General features: G+C 48.9%; 1 protein-coding gene across 3 annotated transcripts in view; it reads left to right on the top strand.

Annotated features, from left to right (window-relative positions):
• ARHGEF18 (Rho/Rac guanine nucleotide exchange factor 18) overlaps nucleotides 1-16,890 on the top strand; it is an 85,343-nt gene extending 68,453 nt beyond the window's left edge. For all 3 annotated transcript variants that reach the window (XM_074939740.1, XM_074939742.1, XM_074939741.1), the window contains 9 exons: nucleotides 67-255; nucleotides 912-1,049; nucleotides 4,131-4,252; nucleotides 5,156-5,212; nucleotides 5,805-5,852; nucleotides 6,477-6,944; nucleotides 8,107-8,434; nucleotides 11,415-11,537; nucleotides 11,631-16,890. In XM_074939740.1, coding sequence (XP_074795841.1) covers nucleotides 67-255; nucleotides 912-1,049; nucleotides 4,131-4,252; nucleotides 5,156-5,212; nucleotides 5,805-5,852; nucleotides 6,477-6,944; nucleotides 8,107-8,434; nucleotides 11,415-11,537; nucleotides 11,631-11,776 — 1,619 coding nt within the window. In that variant the 3' untranslated portion in view covers nucleotides 11,777-16,890. The remainder of the gene's footprint in view (nucleotides 1-66; nucleotides 256-911; nucleotides 1,050-4,130; nucleotides 4,253-5,155; nucleotides 5,213-5,804; nucleotides 5,853-6,476; nucleotides 6,945-8,106; nucleotides 8,435-11,414; nucleotides 11,538-11,630) is intronic.
• The last annotated feature ends 7,872 nt before the right edge of the window (nucleotides 16,891-24,762 follow it).

Here is a 24,762-nt window from a genome sequence, read left to right as displayed (position 1 = left end):
TATGCTTCTGATAATGATTTTACAAACAGCTTTGTAGGGTTTAAATTAGTTTGTTTTTCCCCCTAGACCGTCTGAGCATGAAAGATGATCTGATTTTGCAAAGTCTAAATGAGAAACAACAGATTTATCTAGAAATGTCTGAAATGAATGGGTTTGAAGATCTTTCCCAAGGAGCCCGATCCAAACTTCTCCTCAGGGGAGAGACCTTAGAGAATCTGCAAGGAGAGGTGATCCTGAAATCTGCAGTGATGGAAAGTAAGTGCAAAACAGGAATGTGTGTTTGTGTGTGGGTAGGTAGGTAGGTAGATATAAAGAGAGAAGCTATGGGGTTTAATGGTATCTAAAAAGTCACTACTTGGGTAGTGCTGTTCAGACTATTAATTCTCAGAGCCCTCCTGTGAAATGGGTAATGTGGACGTTCCCTACAAGTTAGAACAATTTTTAAAAGTTAGATCAAATTATGGCGCGTAGACATGAGTCTGTTCAGGTGTGTGGCTACTGAGTGCCCTGACAGCATGCCAGCGTGCACTGAGATACCGTGCAAGGGTCCCAAATTAAGGGAGGTTGGGCTGCCTGTGAGAGCAAGGATGGCATGAGCACAGATAACAAACATCACCTTAATTGGTACCTGATGTGTGAAGAGTCATTGATTTAGCCTTCTGAAAGCCCATCCAGACTGGCCTAATGACTTGAGTCCCCATTTGAAGATGAGGCATCATCTTCACATGCGCCTTTCGGTTTCAGAGTATGAGGTAAGGGAAAATACGTCTGTGCTGTAAAGAGGCTCTCTGTCTGATCTCTAAATGCATGTCAGAGTTTTGAATGGTTGTATACGTAACATAGTAGCATGGTGCCAGTGCCTCATTGCATGGACATGACTCCTTAAAATTACCTGTGCTCCTCTTCCCTAGTTGAGAATCTCCAGAACCTGATCTTCACACAGTCAGCCAATGTGACCTATCGTTCTGAAGACAGCTGTGGGTTGGGGCTACTCAGGAGAGCGGAGACCTTTGGGGGATATGACAGCACCACCACAATACAAAACAAAAGTAAGACACTGGGGCCTTCGGGGATCCAGTCCAGGACTGCAGACCCAGTGTGTCAGTGAAAGGAGCTGGCATTCTGGTCACCTTACTAATCTTTTCGGTGAAAGCCCAGGATGTCAGCTGTTCTCCAGCACAGTCGTTCTGTTACTAGCCCCATAGGCTATGAGGGCTGTAGAAATTGCCGATGTGGATGGTAAGATGGCTTGGTATTGGTAACCCTGATGCGGCCATTCCATTGTTGGTGGCTTATGCATGTTTCTCACTATCAGATCGCCCATCTTGATGATGATTGAGTAAAGGTTTGTGATAGGCATGACCTAGTCGGAATCCTTAGTCATGTTTTACAAACGTTGGGAGTCCATATTTAGGGTGATGGCTTGCAGATACAAGGATGTATCCATTGCTGTTGGACCAGTGGCCTTCACTTGTCAGGTGTATTTCTTGCAGTGCAAGGACGTTGAAGTTTTAAGTCTGCAGGATTGTTGTGATGTAATTGCACTTTGCGTTGGATAGGCCTCATTATTGAGCTGCATAATTTTCAGCGATGGGTCTATTGGAAGGAAGGTTTGGTCTGGACATGTGCGGTTATTGCCGTTGCTTTTCTGACTGGGAGGACCCTTAAGATCATTTGGTTACTGATTTGATGACATTCATAGTGTTTTTGCATGTAACAGGCGGCCGTGTGAAGGGTGTCATCTCTGCCCCCATGCCATCCACACGGGCAGTTTCAATAGCCACCGTGACTTATGGGGCTATTATAGGAACAACCATCCTGGGCTTTCACCAAAGACCAGGACCTCTTTTTAGGATGCCAAAACCTGTGGCACATTCGGGTCAGCCCGATGGAGGAAGTGCTACGCTCGTGACCTTTGTTTTGTGTCACATAATATTAGCGGCCACATGTCATATACAAGGTCAGTTCTCAATGACTCTCCCAACAGCCAACACCACCTGGCTGTGATTTGTGTACAAGTTCCTCTAATTCGATTCCCTTCTGAAACTCCACTAGAATTTACACTCTGCTGATTGGTCCTGCTATGAGGCGATTTTAGAGGGCTTGATAAACTGGATCCCCCCATATCTGGCTCATTACCACCACTTTATAGGTCTACTAATATTGGCCACCAAATCAAGCATTGCAAGAGGCTTCAGAAAAGCATTCATTCCTTCCTCGACAGAAGAGAGCGAGGCACTCTTCCAGCAATATCAAGCCAACAAAAGCCTCAAAATTGCAACGTCATTGAGTCTTTGAATGCAGTAAGAAGGAAAAGGTTCTGCGAAACCGTGATGGCTCTTGACTTCACGAGGTCAAGCGACAAAGCCTGGAAGCTCTTCTGTCTTTCAGGCAGTGCGGCTCCCGTAGCTTACAAACCACCTCAGGTAAGAGCAGGTGCCATCACTGCAGTTAACTGCCAACTTCCGTGTGCCGATGGATAAATACATAAGGTGGAAAGTCCACAAACAACTTTACTGCACAGTGCCAGTTGTCTTCCTCCCTTAACGCCTTCTACACAGTAGATGAAGTGGATAAGGGTCTCTCCAACAGTAAGTCCGGGAATGCATCAGGAATGGATGAAATATATCTAGAAATTCTGGATAAACCTTGGCCTGAAAGCAAGAATATGGCTGGCAGACTTCTTCCTTAACAGCCGCTCTTCTGGTAGAATATCAAAAGAATGGAATGTAGCTAAGATTATAGTCATTTTGAAGCCCGGAAAAGAGGCCACTGATCCAAAAAGTTACCAGCCCATCTCCCTCCTGAGCTATTGCTATAAACTGTTGAGTGGCTCCCACTTCAAAGGTTACAGCCAATAGTGGAACATCTGGTTTCCAAAGAGCAGGCCAGATTTAGAACCGGTCGCAGCTGCTGTGACCAGGCACTGGCCTTAACCAGCTACACAGAATCTGGTTACTAGCAAAAATTAAAAATAGTGGCAGCATTTATTAACCTTCCTTCCACATACACTACTGTGTGGTGCAAAGGTCTCCTGCTGAAGTTATTAGTTTTCCCGGCCAGTCAACCATCAGCTTCCTCACAGAGATGCTGAGTAATGGAAGATTCACCGCACACCTCGGTGACTCCACTAGCAAATTACAGAGATTGAACAGCAGCCGCCCAGAGGGACCCGTTTTAGCGCCTGCCCTGTTTAATCTCCCCACCATCTCTCGTCACATCATCCCATAAATTCATGTGTACAGATGATACTGCATTAGCATTGTGAGTGTCCTCTCTGAAGGCCACAGAAAAGGTCACTAACAATGACCTCTGGACACCTGAGCCGTATTTCAAAGCTTGGCAACTGAAACCCAACACTCCCAAAAGCACTCGTCTTTGCCTTCCACTTGAACAACCCTGAGACCAAAGTGCCACTGAAAGTGGACTTTTGTGGTCTGCCTTTAACACACGATCACAATCCATGGTCCCTTGGAGTTACCTTCAATTGGACGCTGAGCTGTCGCCAACACCGAAAGAAGATAAAGGCAAGGGTTAGCACCATTCAGAAGCTCACTGGCACATCCTGGGGATGTGATGCGCACATACTTGAAACATCCTCCAAGCCCTGCTTCCCCTTCCCCACCATCTTTTATCTACAGCAGCTGTTTCACCTGCCTATTAAAGGTAGTTGGTGTGATACAAAAAGAGCACACGGTAGATACTCTCCTTATGAGACTTGGTTTTCAGTTCCTCCCCTATCCACCACAGTAATTGCTTCAGGTAAGATGTATGTAGCAATAGATATCAGAGGGTATGTTTTAGTAACCACTGATGTTTTCAGTCTTTGCCTTGTTGCTGGTTGTGTGTTAATCTGTACACGGACTATTTTAATTCACTCTCACTATTTCCCTTAGTCTGTTCTCTTCAGGTCTCTCACAACTCTCAGATGGACCTGACTCTCCCTGTTCCCTACTTTCATACATATTTTTAAATCAACAAATTGCAAATCTATACAAACTTCCAACCCCAGAGTTGTTCTGCTTTTGCCCATTAAATTGTTTCAATTTTTACATTTTTTCCTTATTGAAAGTACCAAGTGTTGCACATATCATCTCTGTGTATGTTGACTGGGTTACTTGCTTTTTCAGATGGTAGTTTTAAGAAGGTCTGTGGTAGTGACCAGAGGCTGAGAGACCGGAGAGGCCCTGCAATAAGTTCAGATGTGCAGCTCCGTGACCTTCCTCTTGATGCAGAAGAAGGACCTCACACAGTACGTTAGTCTTCACTCATCATTTTAAAATGCATATCCTGGTAGTCCTAGACAAACATGGTGGAGACAGAGGATAAGTCACTGAAAACCATAAGTCCCAACAGCTGATGATGTCCGCTCCTTAGCAGAGTCCTACGTCATGTTAAATAAGTTGGCTCCATTAAGACTACTGTTCTTTAGGGTTGAACTCGTTGTTTATGGTTTTACATCTGAAGTGCAAGAATCTACATGTACTTATTTGGCAACTTTTTCATTTGTAGTGCTTGTCCATTCTGTACTGTATGTATTGTTTACATGTAGTTTTTAATGATTGTGCATCTATTTCAACCTGGAATTTGGCTAAAATATTTCCTATGTCCCTCCTCAGTGTGAGAGCCCTTGGGGAAGCTGCCTTTAATTAAGGCCATCTAGATAATGCCACACAACGACGTATTGGGAGAGGTGTGTCTTAATGGTCCCACTCCCTTTACTTTATTTTTTCTTCAAATTAATGTTCTTAACACTAAAATGATTTGGAGGGTTTCACAGAATAGAACCTAATGTGACTCATTGCTTTAAATTGGATTCTTACCAGCATTAATCATCCATGTCAAAATGAATATTTAAAAAACAAGAAAATTCTTTTGATACTTGAGAAATAAATTATTGGACTATTTCTTTATGGTACTTTACTATTTACTTGGAATATGGTCTTCTAGGTCTGCAAACACTTGCAATGCTTTAAATGAGTCTGAAATAGGGCTAATCAAATGTTCTCTACTGAAATGATGGTTGTAAAATTTCCATCTAAATAAGCCTTCTCCCATTGTAAAGCTGAGAGAGTGACGACAAAGCAGCCTATGTGCATGCTGACTCTTATCTACAGTATGCTCTAGGACATCTGTTGCTTGTGTCTTTTTCCAGAGTGATGTAATGAGACTGGATTACAACAGCAGTTTCCAGCCCCTCCTGGAATCCGAGGTACTAGAATAAGCTATGTCTGTGCTTTAAGACAGAGTAAAGAGGAGTGACGTTTGGCTCCATAGTATACAAAGAAAATGTAGGTTTCAGAGTAGCAGCCGTGTTAGTCTGTATTCGCAAAAAGAGGAGTACTTGTGGCACCTTAGAGACTAACAAATTTATTTGAGCATATAGCATTTTAATGTTCATAGACTCAGAAACTTGTCAGCAGCCTGGACCTTGCAGTTACTGACTTGGATATAATAAATGCAGAGAGTGAAATCCTATTTGAAAGCGAAGATGAGTTTTAGGTATAGTGAGCTAACTACTTCCCATTCACCCTCACTCTCACACTACCAGTTTACTAAGGTGAAACTGAATCTCTGAGAGATGGTTCAAGCAGCTGCGTATGTGTCATAGCTCCATGCTGGTGTGTTGGAGGAAACCAGCATCAAGTCCCTAAACTGAGGAAAGCCTAACACAAGGATTGCTGCCCAGAATCTGTGTGGTGTTAGTGGGCACTGATACTCTAGCTGGACAACAGATTAGTATTGACAATATGAATGTCGCCACCATATCCTCCCCAGAATCTAATGCCTTTCTCTTTCCTCAGCTTGTCCAACGGATACAGAGGCTGTCACAGTTGCTCCTCAGCCTTCAGGTAAAACGCTGCTATCCAAGAGATTCGTTTAAAGCTGAACTAATCAGTCTGCAGAAATGTAGGTAGTAATGGTAATTTAATACAGCACTGGAAACAACAAAGTTCATGCGTAGGCTGGGGAGGCTGCAGGATTTGTCTGAGACTTGGGTGCCAGAGTAACCAATACTATCCCCAGTATTTCAGAGGAAGCCTAGCCCCCTGTGCCTTTACAGAATGAAATCCTTCGCTCCTTCTGATCTAACTAGCTCCCTTCTTTCTACCTCTCTGAGCTCCACTGCTGAGATACACTGTGCTTCCCACAATGACTCTATAGAATACGCACACCACGTCTATGTGGATGTGTATAGATAATCCTGTCAGATACAGACTGATAATTAGGTTCAAAAGATGCGTCATTTTGAATGATGCAAGTTAGGTTTTTTGGCTCAAGGTCACATGTAATACCAGGTTAATGGCAACCACAGGTTCCAAGTGGGAATTCAGCCCTCTTGTGCTGAGGGGAATGGGCTGGGTAACCTAATAGGTCTCTTTATCTTCTGAGATTTATACACTGGTAGACAATGTAGTCTCTGACCTCGCTTCTCCTGTATTTTTCAAGCCCATGTGTTGTGTTGTTTTTTCCAGGCAGTGATATCACAGCAGGACAGCTACATTGAAATCCAGCGAGCTACCATCATAGATCGGGAGAAGCAGTACCGGCTACAGTCCACGCGCGGGAACCTGCTGCTAGAGCAGGAAAAGCAACGCAACTTTGAGAAGCAGAGAGAAGAACTGGCCAATGTGCAGAAGCTTCAGAACCAGCTGAAGGTGGAACAGCAGCGTTGGGAACGGGAGAGGGACCGGCAGCAGAGGGAGTTTGAAAGTATAGAGGCACGGTTGCAGGAGCGAGAAGAGGAGACTCGGCAGCTGAAAGATCGCCTGAACCAGGAGAGGGAAGAGCTGGAGAGACAGCGAGAGGCCTATCAGCATGACCTGGAGAGGCTACGGGAAGCGCAGAGAGCAGTTGAGAAAGAGAGAGAGCGTGTGGAGCAGCTAAAGAAGCTGAAAAAACAGAACACGGTGTCGGGCACGTTCTCCCCAGAAGTGGGACAGGTAAGGACTGAGTTGCTTGCAGCTGGATGCTTGATTTCTAACTGCCACCTTCACATAGACTTCTAAATGGAAGTCTCCCTCCTTTACAGTAGTTGCTACATCTTAATGCTGTGACGTTCCCTGGGGAAAGTTATCCCATAACTGCCTCTTGCAGGGTTTCATTGCACCTTTCTCTGAAGAAGCAGGTACTGGCCACTCTTGGAGACAGGGCAGCGGGGTAGATAGTCTTGTTCTGATTCAGCCTGGCAACTTGCCCAAGTGTTCTGCCGAGCATGTGAGAGAAGTTGAGGAAATTGCATTTGGGTCCTGTTGCTGCAATAGGGTTTGCTAAACAAAGGCACTGTACTCTGCCCTGGAGATGATTGCACCAGAGGGGTTTAGTGGTGACATGCTGTAATTTTCCTGAATTCTGTGCATTTAAATTCGAAAAACATGCTCCCCCTCCAAAGTGTGACCTTCTGCCTCTGGCTGCCCCCAGCTCCACTGGTTCAGTCCCTCTCCAGGGAGAGGAATCCAGCCACAGCAGGCGGGGCTGTGAGATAGGTGACCAAGCTTCCTTGCCATGTAGAAGTACAAGAGGCCGGGACACCCCGGGCAGAGCTGCAGGTGGTAGTAGCTCAGCTCAGCCACTTCTTAAAGCCTTAAAACGCCATTTTGTTTTAAATGCCTCTTTGAGCCCAGAGCAGGCACCTGCTCGCTGTCTGTGGGCGTGGGTGAGGTTCTTAGCCTGATTGTAACAGGTGTGTGCTGTACTTCCCCACGCGTAGTGCAGGCCTCTGCTCTCATGTCACTGCCCCACTTGCTGGCCCACAGCCTAATCTGCTGGGCTTGTTTGCTTTTTTTTTTTTTTTTTTTTTTTTTTACTGTCTGCCCTATTTGTTCTTTGTTGTCAGCCGGTGGTCCCTTCCAAAGCCCTCTGCCAGGGATGGTATTAATCAAGGTCCAAAGCTGCCAAGATATTTTTCTTTAGTTTGCCAAGACTTATGCGGACTGAGTTTTTTTCTTGCTGCTGCTTTTGTTCGGTAGCACAAGGGAGGGTCCCGGTGTTGGCCACAGGAAGGCGTGTGTATATTTTGGGGGTTGTCTTTTGTTTCCTCCTCTCCTCAGTCCTTGGGGGATATGAGGTATCAGCTTCATGTAACACAATTCTTTTCTCTTGTAGAGTCAAATACTGAATCATTCCATCAGTTTCAATGGAGAAGGGGTAGAAGGGTCTGTGCAACACTTGAAGCCCTTTGGGAGGGCTAGTGTCTCGGGAGTGGATTATGTGGAGCGGCCAGAGCTGGTTCGCAGGGACAGTGCCATATTGGAGAATCGTCCAGTTCTTGCAATGAAGAACGAAGTGCCAATCCACCTGCTGAGTGCAACCAACCAGATACAGAAACAGGCTGCAGTTCAGCAGCAAATCCCCACCAAGCTTGCCACCTTCACGAAAGGAAGCAAAGAAAAGGGGGGGAAGAGCAAAGCATCGCACAGGACAGACAGCTCAGGTGAGTGCATTAAGAGGATCTCTGAGCTCTGCTGAAATCACAGATGCACACAACACCATATGGAGCAAATCTCTGGCCACCTCCATCCAGCCAAACAACCCCTCACAGGAATTCATAAGCCACAGAAAGCACTAGGACCCTTCTTGGGGTGGAAATGTAGCTGAAAATTGAATGTCCTAAGTAAACCAGCATGGAACTTAAGGCTGATTTAATCCTATGTCTCCCTGACCCTGTCCTCGGCTGCTAACACTGGGAATTTGGGGCGGGGGGTTCTCAAATAGAGCATCCAACTCTGCTTTGGGCATACATATTTAAACACATCTGAATGACTCTCACCCCGAATCCTAGCTTGTTTTGTGAATGCTGAGCAGTATCTCTTATCCTCATGGTGGTGTATGGAATATTCTGAGCCTCTCCTCCTCGCCATTGTTGGGTACCCTGGCGTGAGAGAGAACTGGCTTTCCCCCACCTCCCTGCGGGCAATGGCTTGTCCAGGAAGATTTCTCACTTGCGAAGGCCATTCTGAAAATCCCAAAGGGGAAGATGTGCACTTCCTAGCACAAAGCTGCTGGTTCTAATACCTAGCCATGTTCTCCCCTGGAATCTGAAAGGCAGTAATCTGCCAACGTTTCTCACCCTGTGAACATGAATCTCCAGGCCAGAACAAGGGTGCTGCATGTATTGCAGAGCTAAAAAGAGCTAATTCTGTCAGGAATAGAAGGGACGACAAATGCAGTCACGATGCCATGATGTAATTTCTGCTTCTAAGAGCTGGTTACTAAAATAGTGGCCTTTGATAATGACAGACAATGCAAAACCCACAGTTTTCCAGCCACTTGAAAGCACTTTATTTCTAGCCTTTAGTTTTGAGTTTTATATAAATATCTTTAGTTCCATGCCAGATTGTCCTGGCAAGTTTACACATCTGACAGGTCCATGTTTATGTAGCGTGGATAGTGTCAGGCTTCTCCAGGTGCATTGGGGAGGCATCTTCCACCCGTGCTCTCCTATAGTACTGGTGTTTAAACTTAACTTTATTTTCATAACATGAGTTGGCTTATTTCCAGCACCTAACGGTAACCTCGTATCCCCTTACCTCTGAACCAAGTGATGGCAACAGAGAAAACAAAGCTGGAGTAGTACAATTCCCCAACTTGATTTTTGTAAATTGCTTTTACACAGTGGCGTTGTAGCGACATGGTGACTCACCGGCACAGCGCCTCCTGCTGGCCATCTTGGGAATTAACTCTTTCCAGCCTTCGGAGCACCCTCTGCAGGCCGGTGTCTCGCCTGCTGCTGGCATCCGTGTCCCTCCTGGACTCTGGTGCCCTTTACCCTGGGGTTCTGCCCCAGCAGTACCCCCACGCTCTGGGTCTCCCCTCCCTGGGGAACCCCCAACCCTCTAAAGCCACCTTGCCTCAGTGGCTACTGCCAGTCATCATCTAGCCCCCGCTCACTGGGGCAGACTGCAGTTCAATGGCCACTCATCGTTGGAAGGGGGTTAGGACCAGCTGCCTCTGTCTATTCCCAGGATGCCCCTCTGCAGCCCCAGTACCTTTTCATAGGCCTTCATCAAGGCCTCAGCCTAGGGTTTTACCAGGCTGGAGCTCCCCAGCTCCCTTGCCGTATTCCTCAGCACTGCTCCAGTTCCCCTTTCAAAAGGACTTGTGAGGCATCCATTCTAACGGCAAACCTTGCATATTACAAAATGAACAATATAACTGTAGCAAAGCGACGACTCACCAGCACGGCACCTCCTGGTGGTCGTCTAGGGAATTAGCTCTTTCCAGCCTTGGAGCACCCTCTGCAGGCCGGTGTCTCGCCTGCTGCTGGGATCTGTGTTCCTCCCTGACTCCAGTGCCTATTCCCAAGCTGCCCCTCTGCAGTCCCAGTACCTTTCTTGGCCTTTAGCAAGGCCTGCAGCCTGGGGGTTTACCAGGCTGGAGCTCCCCAGCTCCCTTTGCCCTTCCCCAGCACCGCTCTGCTTCCGTACCTTGCTCCCAGCAGCTAGCCCTTCCCACTCCAGGGCTAGAGTGAGACTCCTCCAGCTTCTGGCCCACAGCCCTCTTATAAGAGCCAGCTGTGCCCTGCTTGGGGCGTGCCCCCAGCTGTGGCTGCTTCCCCCAGTCAGCCTAGCTTTTCCCAGCTGCAGCCCTCTCCAGGGCTGCTTTTACTATTGGCTCCCCCAGGCAGCCCTCTCCCATGGCTGTTTTAACCCCTTCAGGGCCAGAGTATGGTGACCATCCTGCTACAGATGTGCACAGTGGAAATGTACTTAGTAGTTTTTCATCAGCTTATGAGCAAGGTGTGAAACCCAAACCTCTTGGGTCCATTCTCATCAGCGCTAATGGGATCGTCTGTTCATGGGTGTAGAGCTGAGAATAAAACGTACTAAGACTTTCTGCACCAAGGGCACATAGTTCAGAACTTTGTGTCTCATTTGGCTTGTAGGTTGCTAGGTAAGGGATGGGCACTGGGATGTGGAGGCCTTTTGGACTAGAGTGATTTAATTCCCATTGATTGCTTTTGTTTCTGGAATAAAAACATTGGCAAAGTGTCCCATCAGAGCTGCTGTGTTTTCTCACTACTGCAGCTGCATTGCAGGTAAGGAGCATGGGTAGATCTGTGGTGACCTTTCTAGTGTGGAGAGTGGCAATAGCCATTTTGGTTCTGCGTGTCTTGACTATACCAGACCATCATAAAACTGGATTAAAATCTTCAGTTGTCCTAGGGGGGCCACTTGGGAGTTGGGGTGTCTCTGTGTAACTAAATGGAAGGTGCTGGGTGCGGGAGAGAGAGGGTGAATGCTCATGGTCTGAGCAGTTGAAGAGGTAAATTAAGTTTATTAGTACCAGCCCTTTGGGTGTGTGAGGAGTGGGGAGTGCGTATTAGGTGTCTGAGCCCGGGCTGAAACAGTGGAGTCGGCAAAATGCTCCCAGGATGAAGTACTGATGTGTAAAGCAACTTTTTTTCTTTTCAGCATCTGTTGACCTGAAACAGCTGCTTACACCTAAGCTTGTTGGGAAAGATGAGGGTGCACTGAAGAACAGACGGTCAGCGAGCCCGGTCCTCCTGAACAGCCAGAGCATTGCGTTCCAGCCAGGTAAGTTTTACCAAAGAGCAGTGAGAGGCCACTCTGTGCTGAGACATTCTTGTGTACTATGGTGAGTCTTTCCTCTCCCTCTTTCTCCCACAGAGAGTTACAGCCCAGCTGACAGCCAGCCCGAAGCAGTGAATCCATTCAAGCCCAACAATGTTCACGTCCACACATTGGTGGCCTCTCCGACAGCCCTGATAAATGCTGAAGACGATACCTGCAAGGAAGATGTCATTTTTTTCTAAGTGTTTCCTGTTCAAGAAGGTCCTTGTGCCATGCCGTTTCAAAGAACAGAAGGTCAGCATCGTGGATGTCCTTCCACCACTGACGCAGTGGAGCAGGATTTCAGTGTTGCTTGGTTGGCTTCTCTACTGACAGCTGAGAATGAATTCACCATAGTAACACACTTTCTTTTAACTTTTCCAAGCATGGGAAAGTATTGACTTTTATATGGCTTAGGTGTATAAATTCAAAGCCTGTTAAAATGTTGCCATCTACTGTAATTTGCTCTCTTTGGTGAATTTGCAGTAGCTCTTGGTAGATCTTTTATCTTGTAAAGTAAGTCAGTTTTAGTTGATGTTGGGCCTCTCAGATTTTTATGTACAAGTTTTAAGAATAGGCCCTCAAATGGCTGAGAAGTTTAATTCTGTCTTTACAGAGCAGTGATCAGTGTAATGGATTATTCATTTTGTTTTAATAGCTAGCTGGACAGCAAGCCAGTCTTCTCACAACCAGCGTGACAGAGGAGAGCTACCCACTCACATGAAAGGAATAGCATCTTGTACCTTTTACTGAGTTCAGCAGAACGTGTGCTTACTGCACACGCAAAATGTAAGAGGGACTGTAAACCTCTTAACATTCAAAAAATCCAAGAGCCAAAAAGCTCCCCCTAGTTGTGACAGCAAAGGGTTGGACATGTATAAACTCTCTAACGTGGTAATGAAGAATTGAGCTAGGAGAGTATTCCCTGGCAATCACTTGCACTAGGTCTGATGTCCATCTTCGGGAAAGGCTCCTTAAAGACACAACAAGTAGACAACCATCTCCATGTCTGTGAGTGTGTAAAAATTCCCAAGGCAAAAACCATGTGTTGGTTCAAAATTAACTTTGAGACTGGGGTTTTATTCCAGCTGAAGATGCTGACCATAAAGAGCTGGTTCAGCATGCAGTTGGTTACTGTGCTGTCTAACCTCTTGTCTTCTGGATCTTTATCTGTCTGCCGCCTCAGTGGACATCACACCAAGGACTGGAATGTAACAAAGCTGCTGTTACTGCAGAGAGTGCTCTGCAGCACTGTGTCAAGAATGAAGGGAATAAGGAATATTTAGAATAATTTACCATTAACTAAATCATCTTACAGCTGCTTTGACATCTCCTCTTATTGGATGGGTCGGGTTTAGTGAATTTTGGAATGTTGACAAAGTTAACACCATTCTGCTCAAAGGGCAGTGTGCATTTCGGGAAATCATTCAGCGTATTACAGAACTCCAGTGTGTGTCTCAGTTCTTGAATATGCACTACATCTAATTAACATGTAACCTAGTACATGGACGTGTCTGGTCAAATATACTGTGTACAATGATGTGCACCAAAAGGGATTGTTCTGTGGGGATGATGCCTTAGGAAGGGAAACCGGTCTTTCTCAACCTTAGCAAGTTTGGGGAAATGCTTCCCAAAATACGATTGCAGTAGATTTGGCGCACAAAATCCTGGCTAAAATCATTTCAGCACAAGTTAGGGCAGTTTCCCAACCAGAAGCATTTGGATATGCTGCTTTATTCCAGCCTGAGAGGAAAGCGAGTTATTTCTGCTTTAAATAAACTGTTCCCTCTGAACGGGCAGAGCACGTGTGCTGCATGTCAGTAACTTCAGTTCAGCCCAAGTATTTTCGACTGTTCAATGAGGGAAGCCCAGGAGGTTTTATAAATTGTCAAAAGTATTTGCTGCAGAATACAGTCTTGGTTTCAAAGTGGCTAAATGGTGTAAGCAGGATTATTGCCCCAAGCAAGCTCAGCTGTAACTGGGAGACTCAAATATCCTGGAAATCTGTGACCAGTGAGGGAGAAAGACAGAAATTTGGAAGCCAAGTGGCCTGTGCCTGCTGTGCTGGGCAAGTGCCCTCTCCTGCGGTGCTGCCTTGGACGTTGCTGGCTTAATGCTCATCCCTGGTGAAAATCGGGAGCAACGCCACTGAAGTCGGTGGCGTTACCCTGGTGTAAGCGAGACGAGAATCCGGCCCCACGTCATGTGGTTTATCTCCAGAGAAGTGCCCTCTAGAAGCTCCTATTGAATATTTTTCTGTTTTGAGACACGTTGTTTCTAAATCAGGCCCCTTTGGCGGCGGTGTCGCAGTGCTGCCTGCTGATCTGCAGCCTTGCCGAGCTCGTGCGGTTGGTTATGGAGCCGAGGTGCAAAGAGCTGAAAGGTCACACCAAGAGACAGCCTGATGCTGGCATCGTGATATTGCGTTACTGTGACCCAATGTGTCCCCTTATTAGTGGTCAGGACATGGGACCATGATGAGTTTGTGGCTCTGTCTTCATTTGACAGTCTCTCTTCTTCACCCTCTCTTAGCTGCTGGGCTGGAATTTCTTCTCTCCTTAGAGTAAGATGAGTTCTGATCTAACCTGCACGAGGGCCCACCGAGTCGCCCAGTAAGGGTTGATTGCTGTATTTGATCAGCTGATGCTGCAGTTCCAGTCCTGTGTAATAGAGACACACACATTTCCTTGTGTAAATGTACATCAAAGCAGCAGGAGTGCAGGGCTGCTGTATTCTCTCCATTCCAAGCCGAAACTCTATTCGGCCATTCCCTTAGAACCCCGGGGTTCAGGAGCTTTTAGCACAGAGCTACGCTTATGTCCACGGTCCCAGGTCAGGGATGGGGCCTTTAAACCAATTTTCCGAAACAATTACTTTGTTTTATTTTTGTCATTCTAACATTGTGGGAGATAAATAGTGTATGGGCCCACAAGGCTTATGTAGCTGCTGCTGTCCTCACCCCTCCCTGCAATAAATCCTCTCAGATGTAGAAGAGTGACACCTGAAACTGCCAGGTCTGTAATGAGAACTCATCAGAAACATAACCCAAGTTTTAAACAGCTGCTTTATCAGTGTTGTTCCCAGGAAGTGATTGTAGCTACACGTGAGCAGACGTGGTGCCTCTTGGGCGCCATCCCGAGGGCTCCTTCCCAGATGGGGCCTTCAATCCACAACTGAGGAGCTACCTTAAGAGTCAGCATCTGCCTCAATGCACACCTCTCACCGCTGCTAGCATTTGTGGAGGTTGCATTTATCTGGTGTGGTGACTGGACCCCTTTGACTCTTGGTCTCGAGTCAAACTCAGCTTTGTTTGGGTTTTTTAAGTGCCAAGCTAGGCATTGATGTGATTTTTCTGTGCGGTGACCGGCCTGAAGAGGCATGACCGTGAATTAGCGAATGATGCGCTATCTTAATGATAGTGTGTGCAAAATCTGTAACTCTCCAAGGCTCTAAGCCAAAACGTGACAGTCACCTACCAAAATGCAAAATAAATCGTGTGTGGAACTGAGGGGAAAAGGTGATTTTAAAAAATTCACCTGTTCAGAGGCCTTGAAATTTCATTAAATTCCTCCAATGTCACAAGACAAATTTTGTCATTAAAAAATAGTTCATTGTGGTATTTCACCCAGCACTAGTTTTTAAACCCATTCCCCTGAAGCAGCCTAGATTCTAAAGATGCTGTTCAAGTCTGGAGTAATTGGCATATTTCTAATGCTCTTCAGGGAAGAACTTACTTATTTTAAGCGGGGGCGGGGGGGAAGCTCACTACCAAATGTTTGCTTTTAAATACTGTTGCTACAAATCAGAAGCTCCATGCTGCCCTTCCTGCCTGAACTCACCCTTTGGTCCTTTACTGCCCTGAGGTATGGTGGGAGTTTCAGCATGACCTTTGAACTACTTGGCTGTTCTTCACTTTGTGTCGCAGCCTTCCCATCCTGGATGGTGTGTGTGTTTCATACTGTTGCTTTGGAATGTTATGGTTGCTTGTAGTCTTCAATCTTTTAAAATCCAATCCAAAGGCTGCTTCCTTTCTTCTCTCAGTTCACACTGCTGCCCCTTCATGTTTCCTGCCTTCGGGTTCCAATGGCTTCCTCAAGGTTGAGCTCACTCGGACACTCTCAAGTGCTTTCTTAGCGTCTGACTTCCCCAGCTGTGACTTGTAGGTGCAGCCGGACCAGCAAGTTGACTTTTGGAATCTATTTCCCTGTGTGGGGGGAAGAGTTGCTGATTTCTAGAGATGCGTGTTCACTGCATACCAGTTACGAGTGTGCCCGGACAAGCAGCTGATTCCGAGTAAAGTGGTGGCAATTCTGCCTTTCTAAATGGTCCTCTGTTTTTAAAGTCCTGCAGCCAGATGCAGGCGACTGTTTGAGTCCATTCATGGCACTTGTTAAAGCAAATGGCAAAATACCTAGAATCAAAGTAGCATATTAGACTGGAATAGGGTTTAAAAATAATGTAAAAAAAAATAAATCCTTATACCTGATCCTGCAGAACCCAATTCCCTGAGACTCTGCTAATGCTCGCGAATGACGCACCAGTTTGTTGCGTAGATTCTCCCCACAGGAGAGCGCAGGAGCATTTTGTCGTCTTCCCAGTTCCCAGCATTTTTAAAATCTCCCTTTGCAGTAGATTTTACCTCTGCCGCAGCTGCAAACCCTGCTCATTGAGAAATCTGGGGAACAGCCTTCCCCCCTTCAAGGCCAGTCCAGTACCTTTGAAACAGTTAGCTGCCCTTTATCCATTGTGTGTGCATGCTACTTGTCGAATTCCACTTGTGCCATGTGTCCAATCAATGTTTTATATTTTTGTACTGAAAAGAATTGGAGCACTTTAGGAAAGTTTATTTTAAATTCCTCTTCTGTTTGTACCAAGGTAAATGCTCACGAAAGTAAATCCTGTTGTATCTCGCCCAGTGAGTAGTGAACTGTCTTAATGCTGTTTAGTCTTGGGCCTGGTTTAAAGGCCCCCTGCGCTGCAGTGATTCATGAATAATCATGATTTATGGTTACATGGGATTTAAATTGAGTATTTTGTTGGGGAAATGTCTCAGTTGTTTTCCTTTTGTTAGGATGTAAACATTGTAAATAGTTCCTCTACTGTCAATAATTCAGTAATTCAACTTTGTAGTCCTTTAATTTTATTTGTAAAGTCAATGGTTAAATGTTACTATTCTCTTGAATTGTGCACTTCTTGGTTAATTGTAAACGTGATTTTAGCACACCAAACAATTTATTTTTTCAGTGATTGCAATGTTTCTCCACTGAAGGGTTTCAGAGCAGCAATAGACCTGAAACCAACTTCAAGCAATAAAAATACCCTCAAAAACTAGCTGCTTTAAGACACTTTTATTTCAATTTAAGATTAAATGCTGTCCTAAAACAGATCAGAGAAGAAGCCATTTCTCATGTACATCTGGTTTTCTGCCCTACAGACAAAATTCCTTGTGTGTTAGTGACACCACATCTGTTGCCGAGGAAGGGGGAGGCATACAGTGAGTCGGGCGGGTGCAAGGGTCTCGACAAGTATAGAGATCTCCAAGGAGCTGAAGCCCCCATGAAGGGGCCTGGTCCCAGAATGGCAGAAATACAGTGTAGTGGTGGGAGTGTGAAGGTAGGAAATTACCTTACATTGGCAGACAGCAACTTGGGGCCAGTCTGGTTTGAGATGTTGCTGGTGCTGCTTCAGTCAATCAGTTTCCATCTGCAATGTATCGAACTCTTTCTGCGCCAGCCTGGTGGCTGCTGCTAGGTATTGCCAGCATGGGACTCATTTGACTAGTTGTACTCGGCCCCTGCTACAGGTCTGACAATGCGCATTCTATGGGGAGCTCCTCACAACACTAAGTATTGACAGACTCCAAAGCCCCAGTCAGCCTGCCTTGGCCTTGGCAGGGGATTGAGGCTCAGGGGATAGACCAGATAAAATGAGAGAAGGCAGCAGGGGGTTCCTGGACTCCAGCAGACTGAAGGCATTTTCTGTCCACCCACTCCATATGGAGTCTGCTGAGGAACACCTTTGGCCAGATGTGTATACATGTGTGTGAATGTGGCAGACTCTGAATGATTAGATTTGTCTAATCACGGTAAAATCATATCAATCTCAAAGTGGTATCGAGGGATCTGGGCTGTATCTCTGTTGGAAGCTACTCTTCACCTGTGAAATGTTCTTAGCATCTCAAGTTGTGGGTCTTCAAAGTTCATATTAGATTGAGGGTCCCAAGTATTTTCCCAGCATATGTCAACACTGACAGATGTATTGGCAGAGCTGAGTGATGCTTCAGAGGATGGAGCTCTAAAGGCCGTGTAAACAGATCCTGACTTTACTTGCATCTGCCTTGAGGACAAAACATTTGTGCTTATTCTGGCCCCCTGGTAAGCACTCTCGGTGCTCAGCTGCAGTGGCCACTGGGGGTCACTGTTATATGCATTTCCTGTTTGTCTGGGTAGCTAGCCAAAGTGCAATATTGCTTTTTTAAATATTGTACAGCAGCAGAAAATGGAGCTTTGCTGTTTCTGGTGGGTGACAGCTGGGGGGGGGGGGGGGCTGCTTTATGCCTGGAATTAAAAGGCAGTGCTGTTGGTAGGGCTGGAGTCCTGCCCAACTAAATCTCAGGGTGTGAGGTGATTAATAACCAAGTTGGGAGGCCCAGACTGTATGCAGTGTTCCCAGAGCAAGAGCTAACCAGCAGTGGCCAAAGGAAAATTCAGGCTGACTAGGATTTTGCTGCCAGTGAGACTAGGGAGCTGCCTCGTGGAAGTGCTGATGTCCCCGTTGCTGGAGCAGGTTGTGGGTAGATGGGGCAACGTGCAGGGGTCTAGTCTGTGCTGCAGGGAAACAGGGAGGTGGGGGCAGAGGGACAGGGTGACTGGCACAGACGACAGCCGCTGCTTCAGGGCCGCAGGCAGTGTGGCGGCGTCCCGGCAAAGACCCCAGGGTAGAGAGGTGAGAAGAGGGGCAGTGCTGGGGGTGGACGAGACAAGCATGGAGAAAGCGGTTTGGAAAACTCAGGAAGCCCAAAGACCAGTGCCGAAGCGATGGCGTGACTGGCAAGTGTTTGCAGCTGGGGAGGAGGGGCCAATTCCAGGCCTCAGCACAGGCTGAAAGTCCGCCGTAAAGTCATGCAGCTGGTGGTTCCCTCGTAATTGCTCACCCGCATCTGCCATGCAGATGTGCCAGTCCGGCAGCGGGAAGGGAATATTTCTGCCAGCAACGAGAGACTCACTAAAGCCCAAGGGAGACTCCGGGGAATGGCAAATAACCATTTCACAAAGCACAGGCCATGGTGAGAGCAAGTGGCTGGGAACGGAGACCCCGAGGGGCCTGTTCTCAGCTCTGATGCTGGCTTGTGGTGAGGCTCTGGGCAAATCATTGCTGCTCTGTAAAATGAATATAAAGCTACTTCTGCCCTGGCCTCCCCTCACGGGAGAGTGAGTTTGTGAAGCCTCTGGACAGCTGCTCTGTTCTAAGTTTTCCCTGATAGTCTCCCCTAGAGCCGGACTCCGTAACCAGTTGCGTGTGAGCAAGTAGTAAACCTAGTACCTCAGCAAGGGCAGCAGCTCCACCTGCCTTCGCTAATTTCAGATCTGATGCGGATTCAACTCCAGCCCAACCATCACCCCTTCTCCAAGGATGAATCGCTTGAGCCATGGGGAATGACAAGTTTCGAGCTGCGAATGTTCCCTTTCATGTGGGGGAGGCTCGGCTGCATGTGCATCTGAGCGCCACTGGAGAGCCAGGTGTTGAAGGAAGAGCACTCAGAGAATACTGGGGCCATCCTGTGCTGCTGAGAGGGGGAATATGCTGCTTCATCACCCTGTAAATCAAAACCAGTCCAGCTTCCTACCCCAGGAGTGGGCCAGTCTGCTCTCAGCATACAAGGGGTGATGCCTGAGGTGCTTTCTTCTGGCGAAGCAAGGTAAGTGCCTCCCTCCCAGTGCTTTGGGCGACTTGTCTTGGCAGCTGGCAGTATTGGAGTGTCACAGGGATCTCAGACAAGGGCCCAGCTGCATTCTGTTCTAGGGCTGCTTTTCTTAAAAAAAAGCTGAGAGTAAAACTACTTCCTTGGGAGGGTGCTGTGGGATGGGCCAGGCCTGCCCCTAGCCCTTTGGACAGTAGCAGACGTCACCCCTTTCCAAACAAAGTCTGATGTCTCTTTAATTCTTAATATAAATTAAGCAATATGAAGTAACCACAACTACCCCAGAGTGCTCAGATCAACAGACAGAAGCAGAGGCTGGCACCAGACGCGACAGCTAAATCTTGATACCGCAAATATTTCAAATGGGTGATGGAGGTTTCACTCTAAACTGCTCGGTAAGCTCCACAGCGGATCAAGTTTAAATATTATCAAAGCAAAAAGAGGAGAGAGAAAATAACAGTAAATACAATAAGGGAGGCTATTCCCATCCCTCCCCCGATCTGCTCTGAGTCTTCGGGGAAGTCGCTTTCCCCCTCTGTGAGAGGACACAAAGAATAACAGATAACAGCCCCACACGAAGCGAGTACTAACACAGCCACTTAATAACTCTCTCACCCAATATAAACTCTGTGCACGCAAATGCATGTATAACATCCACAAATCCCCATTTACCCCCCCACCCCGTCCCCCCCAATTCCCCCAGAGGTCACTGGGGTTTAGAAAGCATCTTGTTTACGTAGTGTCAGCTCCTCAGCAGAACCACGTCTTCCAGATACAAAGCCCAGTCTTCCAGGGTTGGCTCAGGGGAGTTTCCCCTTTAGGAAGCAGAACACTTTGCACCCAGTACTGACATGGGCTTGGAGGGGGGCCTGGCAGGCAGCGTACCCCTCAGGCATGACGGCCGGCTCAGCACGGATGACGCTGTTCCAGTACTTCTGTGACAGGTGCCTTTCCGGTATCTGAAAGCTCTTTTCCCTTCAGTCACGTTTGGATGTTTGGACAAGACTAAATCATACACCCAGTAACTACTGGTGTGGTCCAGGCATGTAATGGAGACTCTTCAAAGTGAGGATTAAGGAGCATCCTCTGCGTTCCTTGGCTAGCAGGATGGTGGCTGCAGCACAGGGCCTCTTGGGGAGGGGTAACTGTGACCGAACTAAGCATGAGGAGCGGGAGAGTGTCCTAGGAACACCTCCACCCCTAGCTTACGAGGCAGCAGAGGATGACGGATAATGAATGGAGCCACGCGTGATCTTCGCCAGCCGTGAAGCGAGAGGTCCCAACATTACTGCTCTGTCAGAGAGGATTACGTGGGCATCCAGCCTGAGGAGGAGGTAAGGCCTGAGAGCAGCAGGGCTGGCCTGGTATGTCCCCCGCGTGCCAGTAGCAGGAGACGACTCCCAGGGTGCAGCTGGGAACCCAAGGGGAGGAATTGTGGGAACGTTTGCCTCAGCGTTTGATTCTCTAACCGAGGCTGCTGCTTGTGACTCGGCGTGTCCCAAGCACCGCAGCCACCTGGGCCAGGTGCGGCGTGGGGGCCCAACGAGGCACCATTGCGACAGCCTGTTAGCTGTCGGCAGGCCCCCCATGCGCCAGGGCTGGCTGGCAGTGAATCCTAGAATCTCAGGGTTGGAAGGGACCTCAGGAAGTATCTAGTCCAACCCCCTGCTCAAAGCAGGGCCAATCCCCAATTTTTGCCCCAGATCCCTAAATGGCCCCCTCAAGGATTGAACTCACAACCCTGGGTTTACCAGGCCAATGCTCAACCCACTGAGCGATTCCCTCTCTGAATCTTTTCAGCTCGGCCTGGCCTCGGCTGCTGGTTCTGTGACTGTGGCTTCTCAGCTTTTTCTGAAAGTAAGGATTTGAAGCAAGAGACCCAGGGCTGGTCTGCAGACTGGGGTTTCTTGGCCCTTCGAATGCCAGCTGCACAAGGCACTTGAGGAGCTGCCAGGCTCCACTTCCTGCTGAACACTGGGCCACGTGTGCCAGTTGCCCGGCTGTGTGGCCATTGCGGGGAGGATTGGTCTGTCTAGTATCTGACACCTGCTCAGTGTTGAAGAATCTGGTTGTGCAGCTCCCAGGCTGTGCTGGGGGAACGGGCTCTCGGAGGGTGAAGTCACAGGGCTGGGCTGCGAGGACAGCAAGGTGTACAGCCATTGTTCTCGCTTGGCAGGAGTGCGCCCGGCGGCCAGGCCAGTCTCCACGCTGTGAGGGTCTCCCTTTGCTGCTGCAGCACAGCTGTTGTAGGACGTCCCGGGCCCGGAGGGACAGGCCACTTCTCCGATAGCTCGGGCCAGTGCCGCAAGAGGCTTTGAGGTGAGAGCTGTGGCTGGGAGCTGCTTCGGGGCCTTCTCTCGCTGCTCACATCCCATGGGAGGCGTTAGTCTTTGGAAGGGAATGCCAAGCCTCGTGCTTCCTGGGGCGGTGCTTCCTCAGCAGGTTCCTAGGCGGCTGGAGCCCTCCAGCAAGGTGGGGCGGGAGAATAGGGACTACTGGGCCCCACAAGCAATCTGGGTTCCCGCAGCATAAAGGCCTTGGTTGTCAAAGCAGGGGTCACTCCTATTCCCCGGGGCCACTCCTATTCCCCAGGCCCACAGTCAGGGCCAGCGAGTGCTGGGCCTCGATACGATGGTGCTGGGGACACCCAGGCCCAGCGGGGTCTGTGCACTGCCCTTGCAGGGGGCCAGGCCTGAGCCTCTGTCCTGGGCCTCTCCATGCTGAGGCTGGTGGACAGGGCTTGGATTACACTGGCAGTCCCAGCAGGCAGGTCCCCGCGAGGGGATGCGGTGGCTGTGTAAAGCTCTGTGCCCAGCAGAGCAGCGTGCACAGGGGAAGGAGGGAGGGAGCAGACTGGCTCAACATGCCAGGCAGGTTTGGCTTTTGGGTGGGGCTGGGCCAACAACTGCTATGAAATATTTACTGTTTCCTGTCCGGAGCGTGGCCTGGGCAGCAGCTGCCTAGAGGGACTCCCTTGATCTTAGAAGTGCTCCAGATAAGGCAGTTGAGGGGTTTCGATAAACGTCCTGCTTAGAAACGGACCCTTACTCTCACTGCCTCTCTCCATCCCCCAGCCACCCAGCTAGAGCGACTCCTAGCCAGTCCGTATAATGCTGTGGGAGGCTTAGTGCTACTGGAGAAGAGGGGACTCATTTGCCTGTGGCTGCTCATCGCTGAGATGGACCCTGGTGGTTCCCAGGGCTGCCTTCCCTCCTGAACCATGGCTCTGGCATGGCACTGGGAGTCCCTGGGCTAACCCAGCTATCAGGCCGTCGTGTGACTTGGGAACAGAAACACTGTCCTGGGCAGGGCCAGCTCCTGCTTCTCCTGCTGCCACCTGCACACGAGTGCTCAGCTGAGCGAGGTTCACAGCCTGGCACAGTGCCCTGCCTGGCAGCTGGGTGGTGATTCACTGAGGCACCAGTGCTTGGCTGCTGGCCTGTGCTGAGCACAGCATGGGCTGTGACTGCTCAGTAGCTGGTTAGCATGCTGGAAACAGCCTGGCCTAGGCTGGCTGCTCATTAACGTGCTCATCCTTGGGCTGCTGATAAGATCATAGAGCCTTGCCGGTGACTGAGGAAACATGGTGCCGGTCAGACGGGGCAGCTGGTTTGAAATGTTCACTGCTCCTTCCTGATGTCTGCAAACTGGTTTGTGCTGCTGAGTGGTTTAAATGTCCCCAGCCAAGCCCAGAACGTCCAGGGTCCTCTCCAGGCAATCACGCAAACCAAAGAAACCGACTCAAAGGGAAGCCGTAGCAGCTTTGGAGGCTCCTGGAACTGAGCTGTAGGGCAGCTGTGCAAGTCAGGTCCAGTTTGCTTGGGGCTTTGTGTACAATCAGGCCTGGACATTAACATTGCACCAATTATGTGACCAGTCTGGCTAAGGGGAGGCACACGCCCAGCCATGGGAGCCTGTGCCCAGGAAATCCCGTGGCTGCCAGTGCCAAAGGCTGTCTGGTTCAAGCAGTGTTCAGTCTCGAATGGTTAGTTCAGGGGGGTTTCTGCTCCCGTGAGCAAACAGACCCTGAAGCGGATCTGCAGCTTCTGCGGAAGGACTGCAGCCCTTTCAGTCTAAGAGGTGCTGACGTGGTTACGATGCGTTTCCCAGCTCCCAAGTGGATCCATGTGCAGATGCCAACGAAGGAGCTGAAATCTCCAGCCAGGAAGGCGGGTCTGTGTTGCATATGGCTGGGGCCCATGGGGCTAAGGCTTCCCCAGGTGTCCCCTCTGTAGCACTAGAAGCCGCACTCGACGGGGAGAGGGCAGAGCTGGGGGCAGGGCAGTGCTCAGTGCGGAATGGCAAGGAGGCCAGAGCAACTCACGGCAGTTTCTTGGTCTTTATTACACAGCAGCCAGGGCCCTTTGCTGAGCAAACGGATCCAGACATGGAGGAGGCAGCTGGTGCCCTTTCCCCATGAGAGGCAGAGTTTGCTCTAAAGGTAGTGCAAGGCGGGGAAATGACTCGCGGATGCTTATGAAGGCTCCAGCGCAAGGGACCCTCAAAGAAAAACGCTATGCCCGGAGCTCAGATAACATCCCAGCGCCACGGGCAGGAAGCAGATGGAGACTCAGTGGTGCTGTAGCAGCAAAACCAAGGTTGTCCTTGTTGCAAAAGCGGGAGGTGGCTGAGAACCAGAGCTCCGTTGCCTGGCAGCGTGAACAAAACAGGGGCTACACAAACAGCCATGAATGAAACCTTGAGTGTTGAGTTTATTGGAGTCAAGTTGGACTTTGCCTGCCCCTTGAAAGCAGCCGCTGGTTTAAAGGGGAAGGAGACACTTCCTGCTCAGTAACAGCTGAGATTAGATAAGGAAAGGGAGGCAACCCTGCTGGGTTCTAGCCCCAGCTCTCCAGCTGTCTGGCTTTGTGAGCTGAGGCCTCAGTTTCCCCCTTTGTGAAACACCATTGGTACATGCCTGCCTGCACTGCTCAATGGCAGAGCCGGCAGGTGCAGAGAGCTGCAGCCCTCATGTCACTGCGTTTCAAGCAGGCTCTCCCCCGGATGGAGCTGCCGGCTCCTCTCCCTACCTTGCGCCTGGCCCCCCAGCTGTGCCGCAGGCTCAGCAGGAGCGTAGGAGGAGGCTCAGTGTGAGTAAATGTTACGGGGAGAGGAACCCTGGTGCACAAGTGGGCGGCAGGAGCCCTAAACTAGACTGTGGCTCAGGGGACGAGCTTGCAGAAACTGCATCAGCTCTACCTGCCAACGGCAGCCCTTCCTCCCTTTCACGCCAGGCTCTCTGCCTGTCCAGGGGCTGGGCTCAGCCGG

This window comes from Natator depressus, chromosome 25 (assembly GCF_965152275.1).
Source record: "Natator depressus isolate rNatDep1 chromosome 25, rNatDep2.hap1, whole genome shotgun sequence".
NCBI classification, from domain to species: Eukaryota; Metazoa; Chordata; order Testudines; family Cheloniidae; genus Natator; species Natator depressus.
The sequence above is the reverse complement of the archived record's forward strand: the minus strand, read 5'-3'. Positions and strand labels throughout refer to the sequence as shown.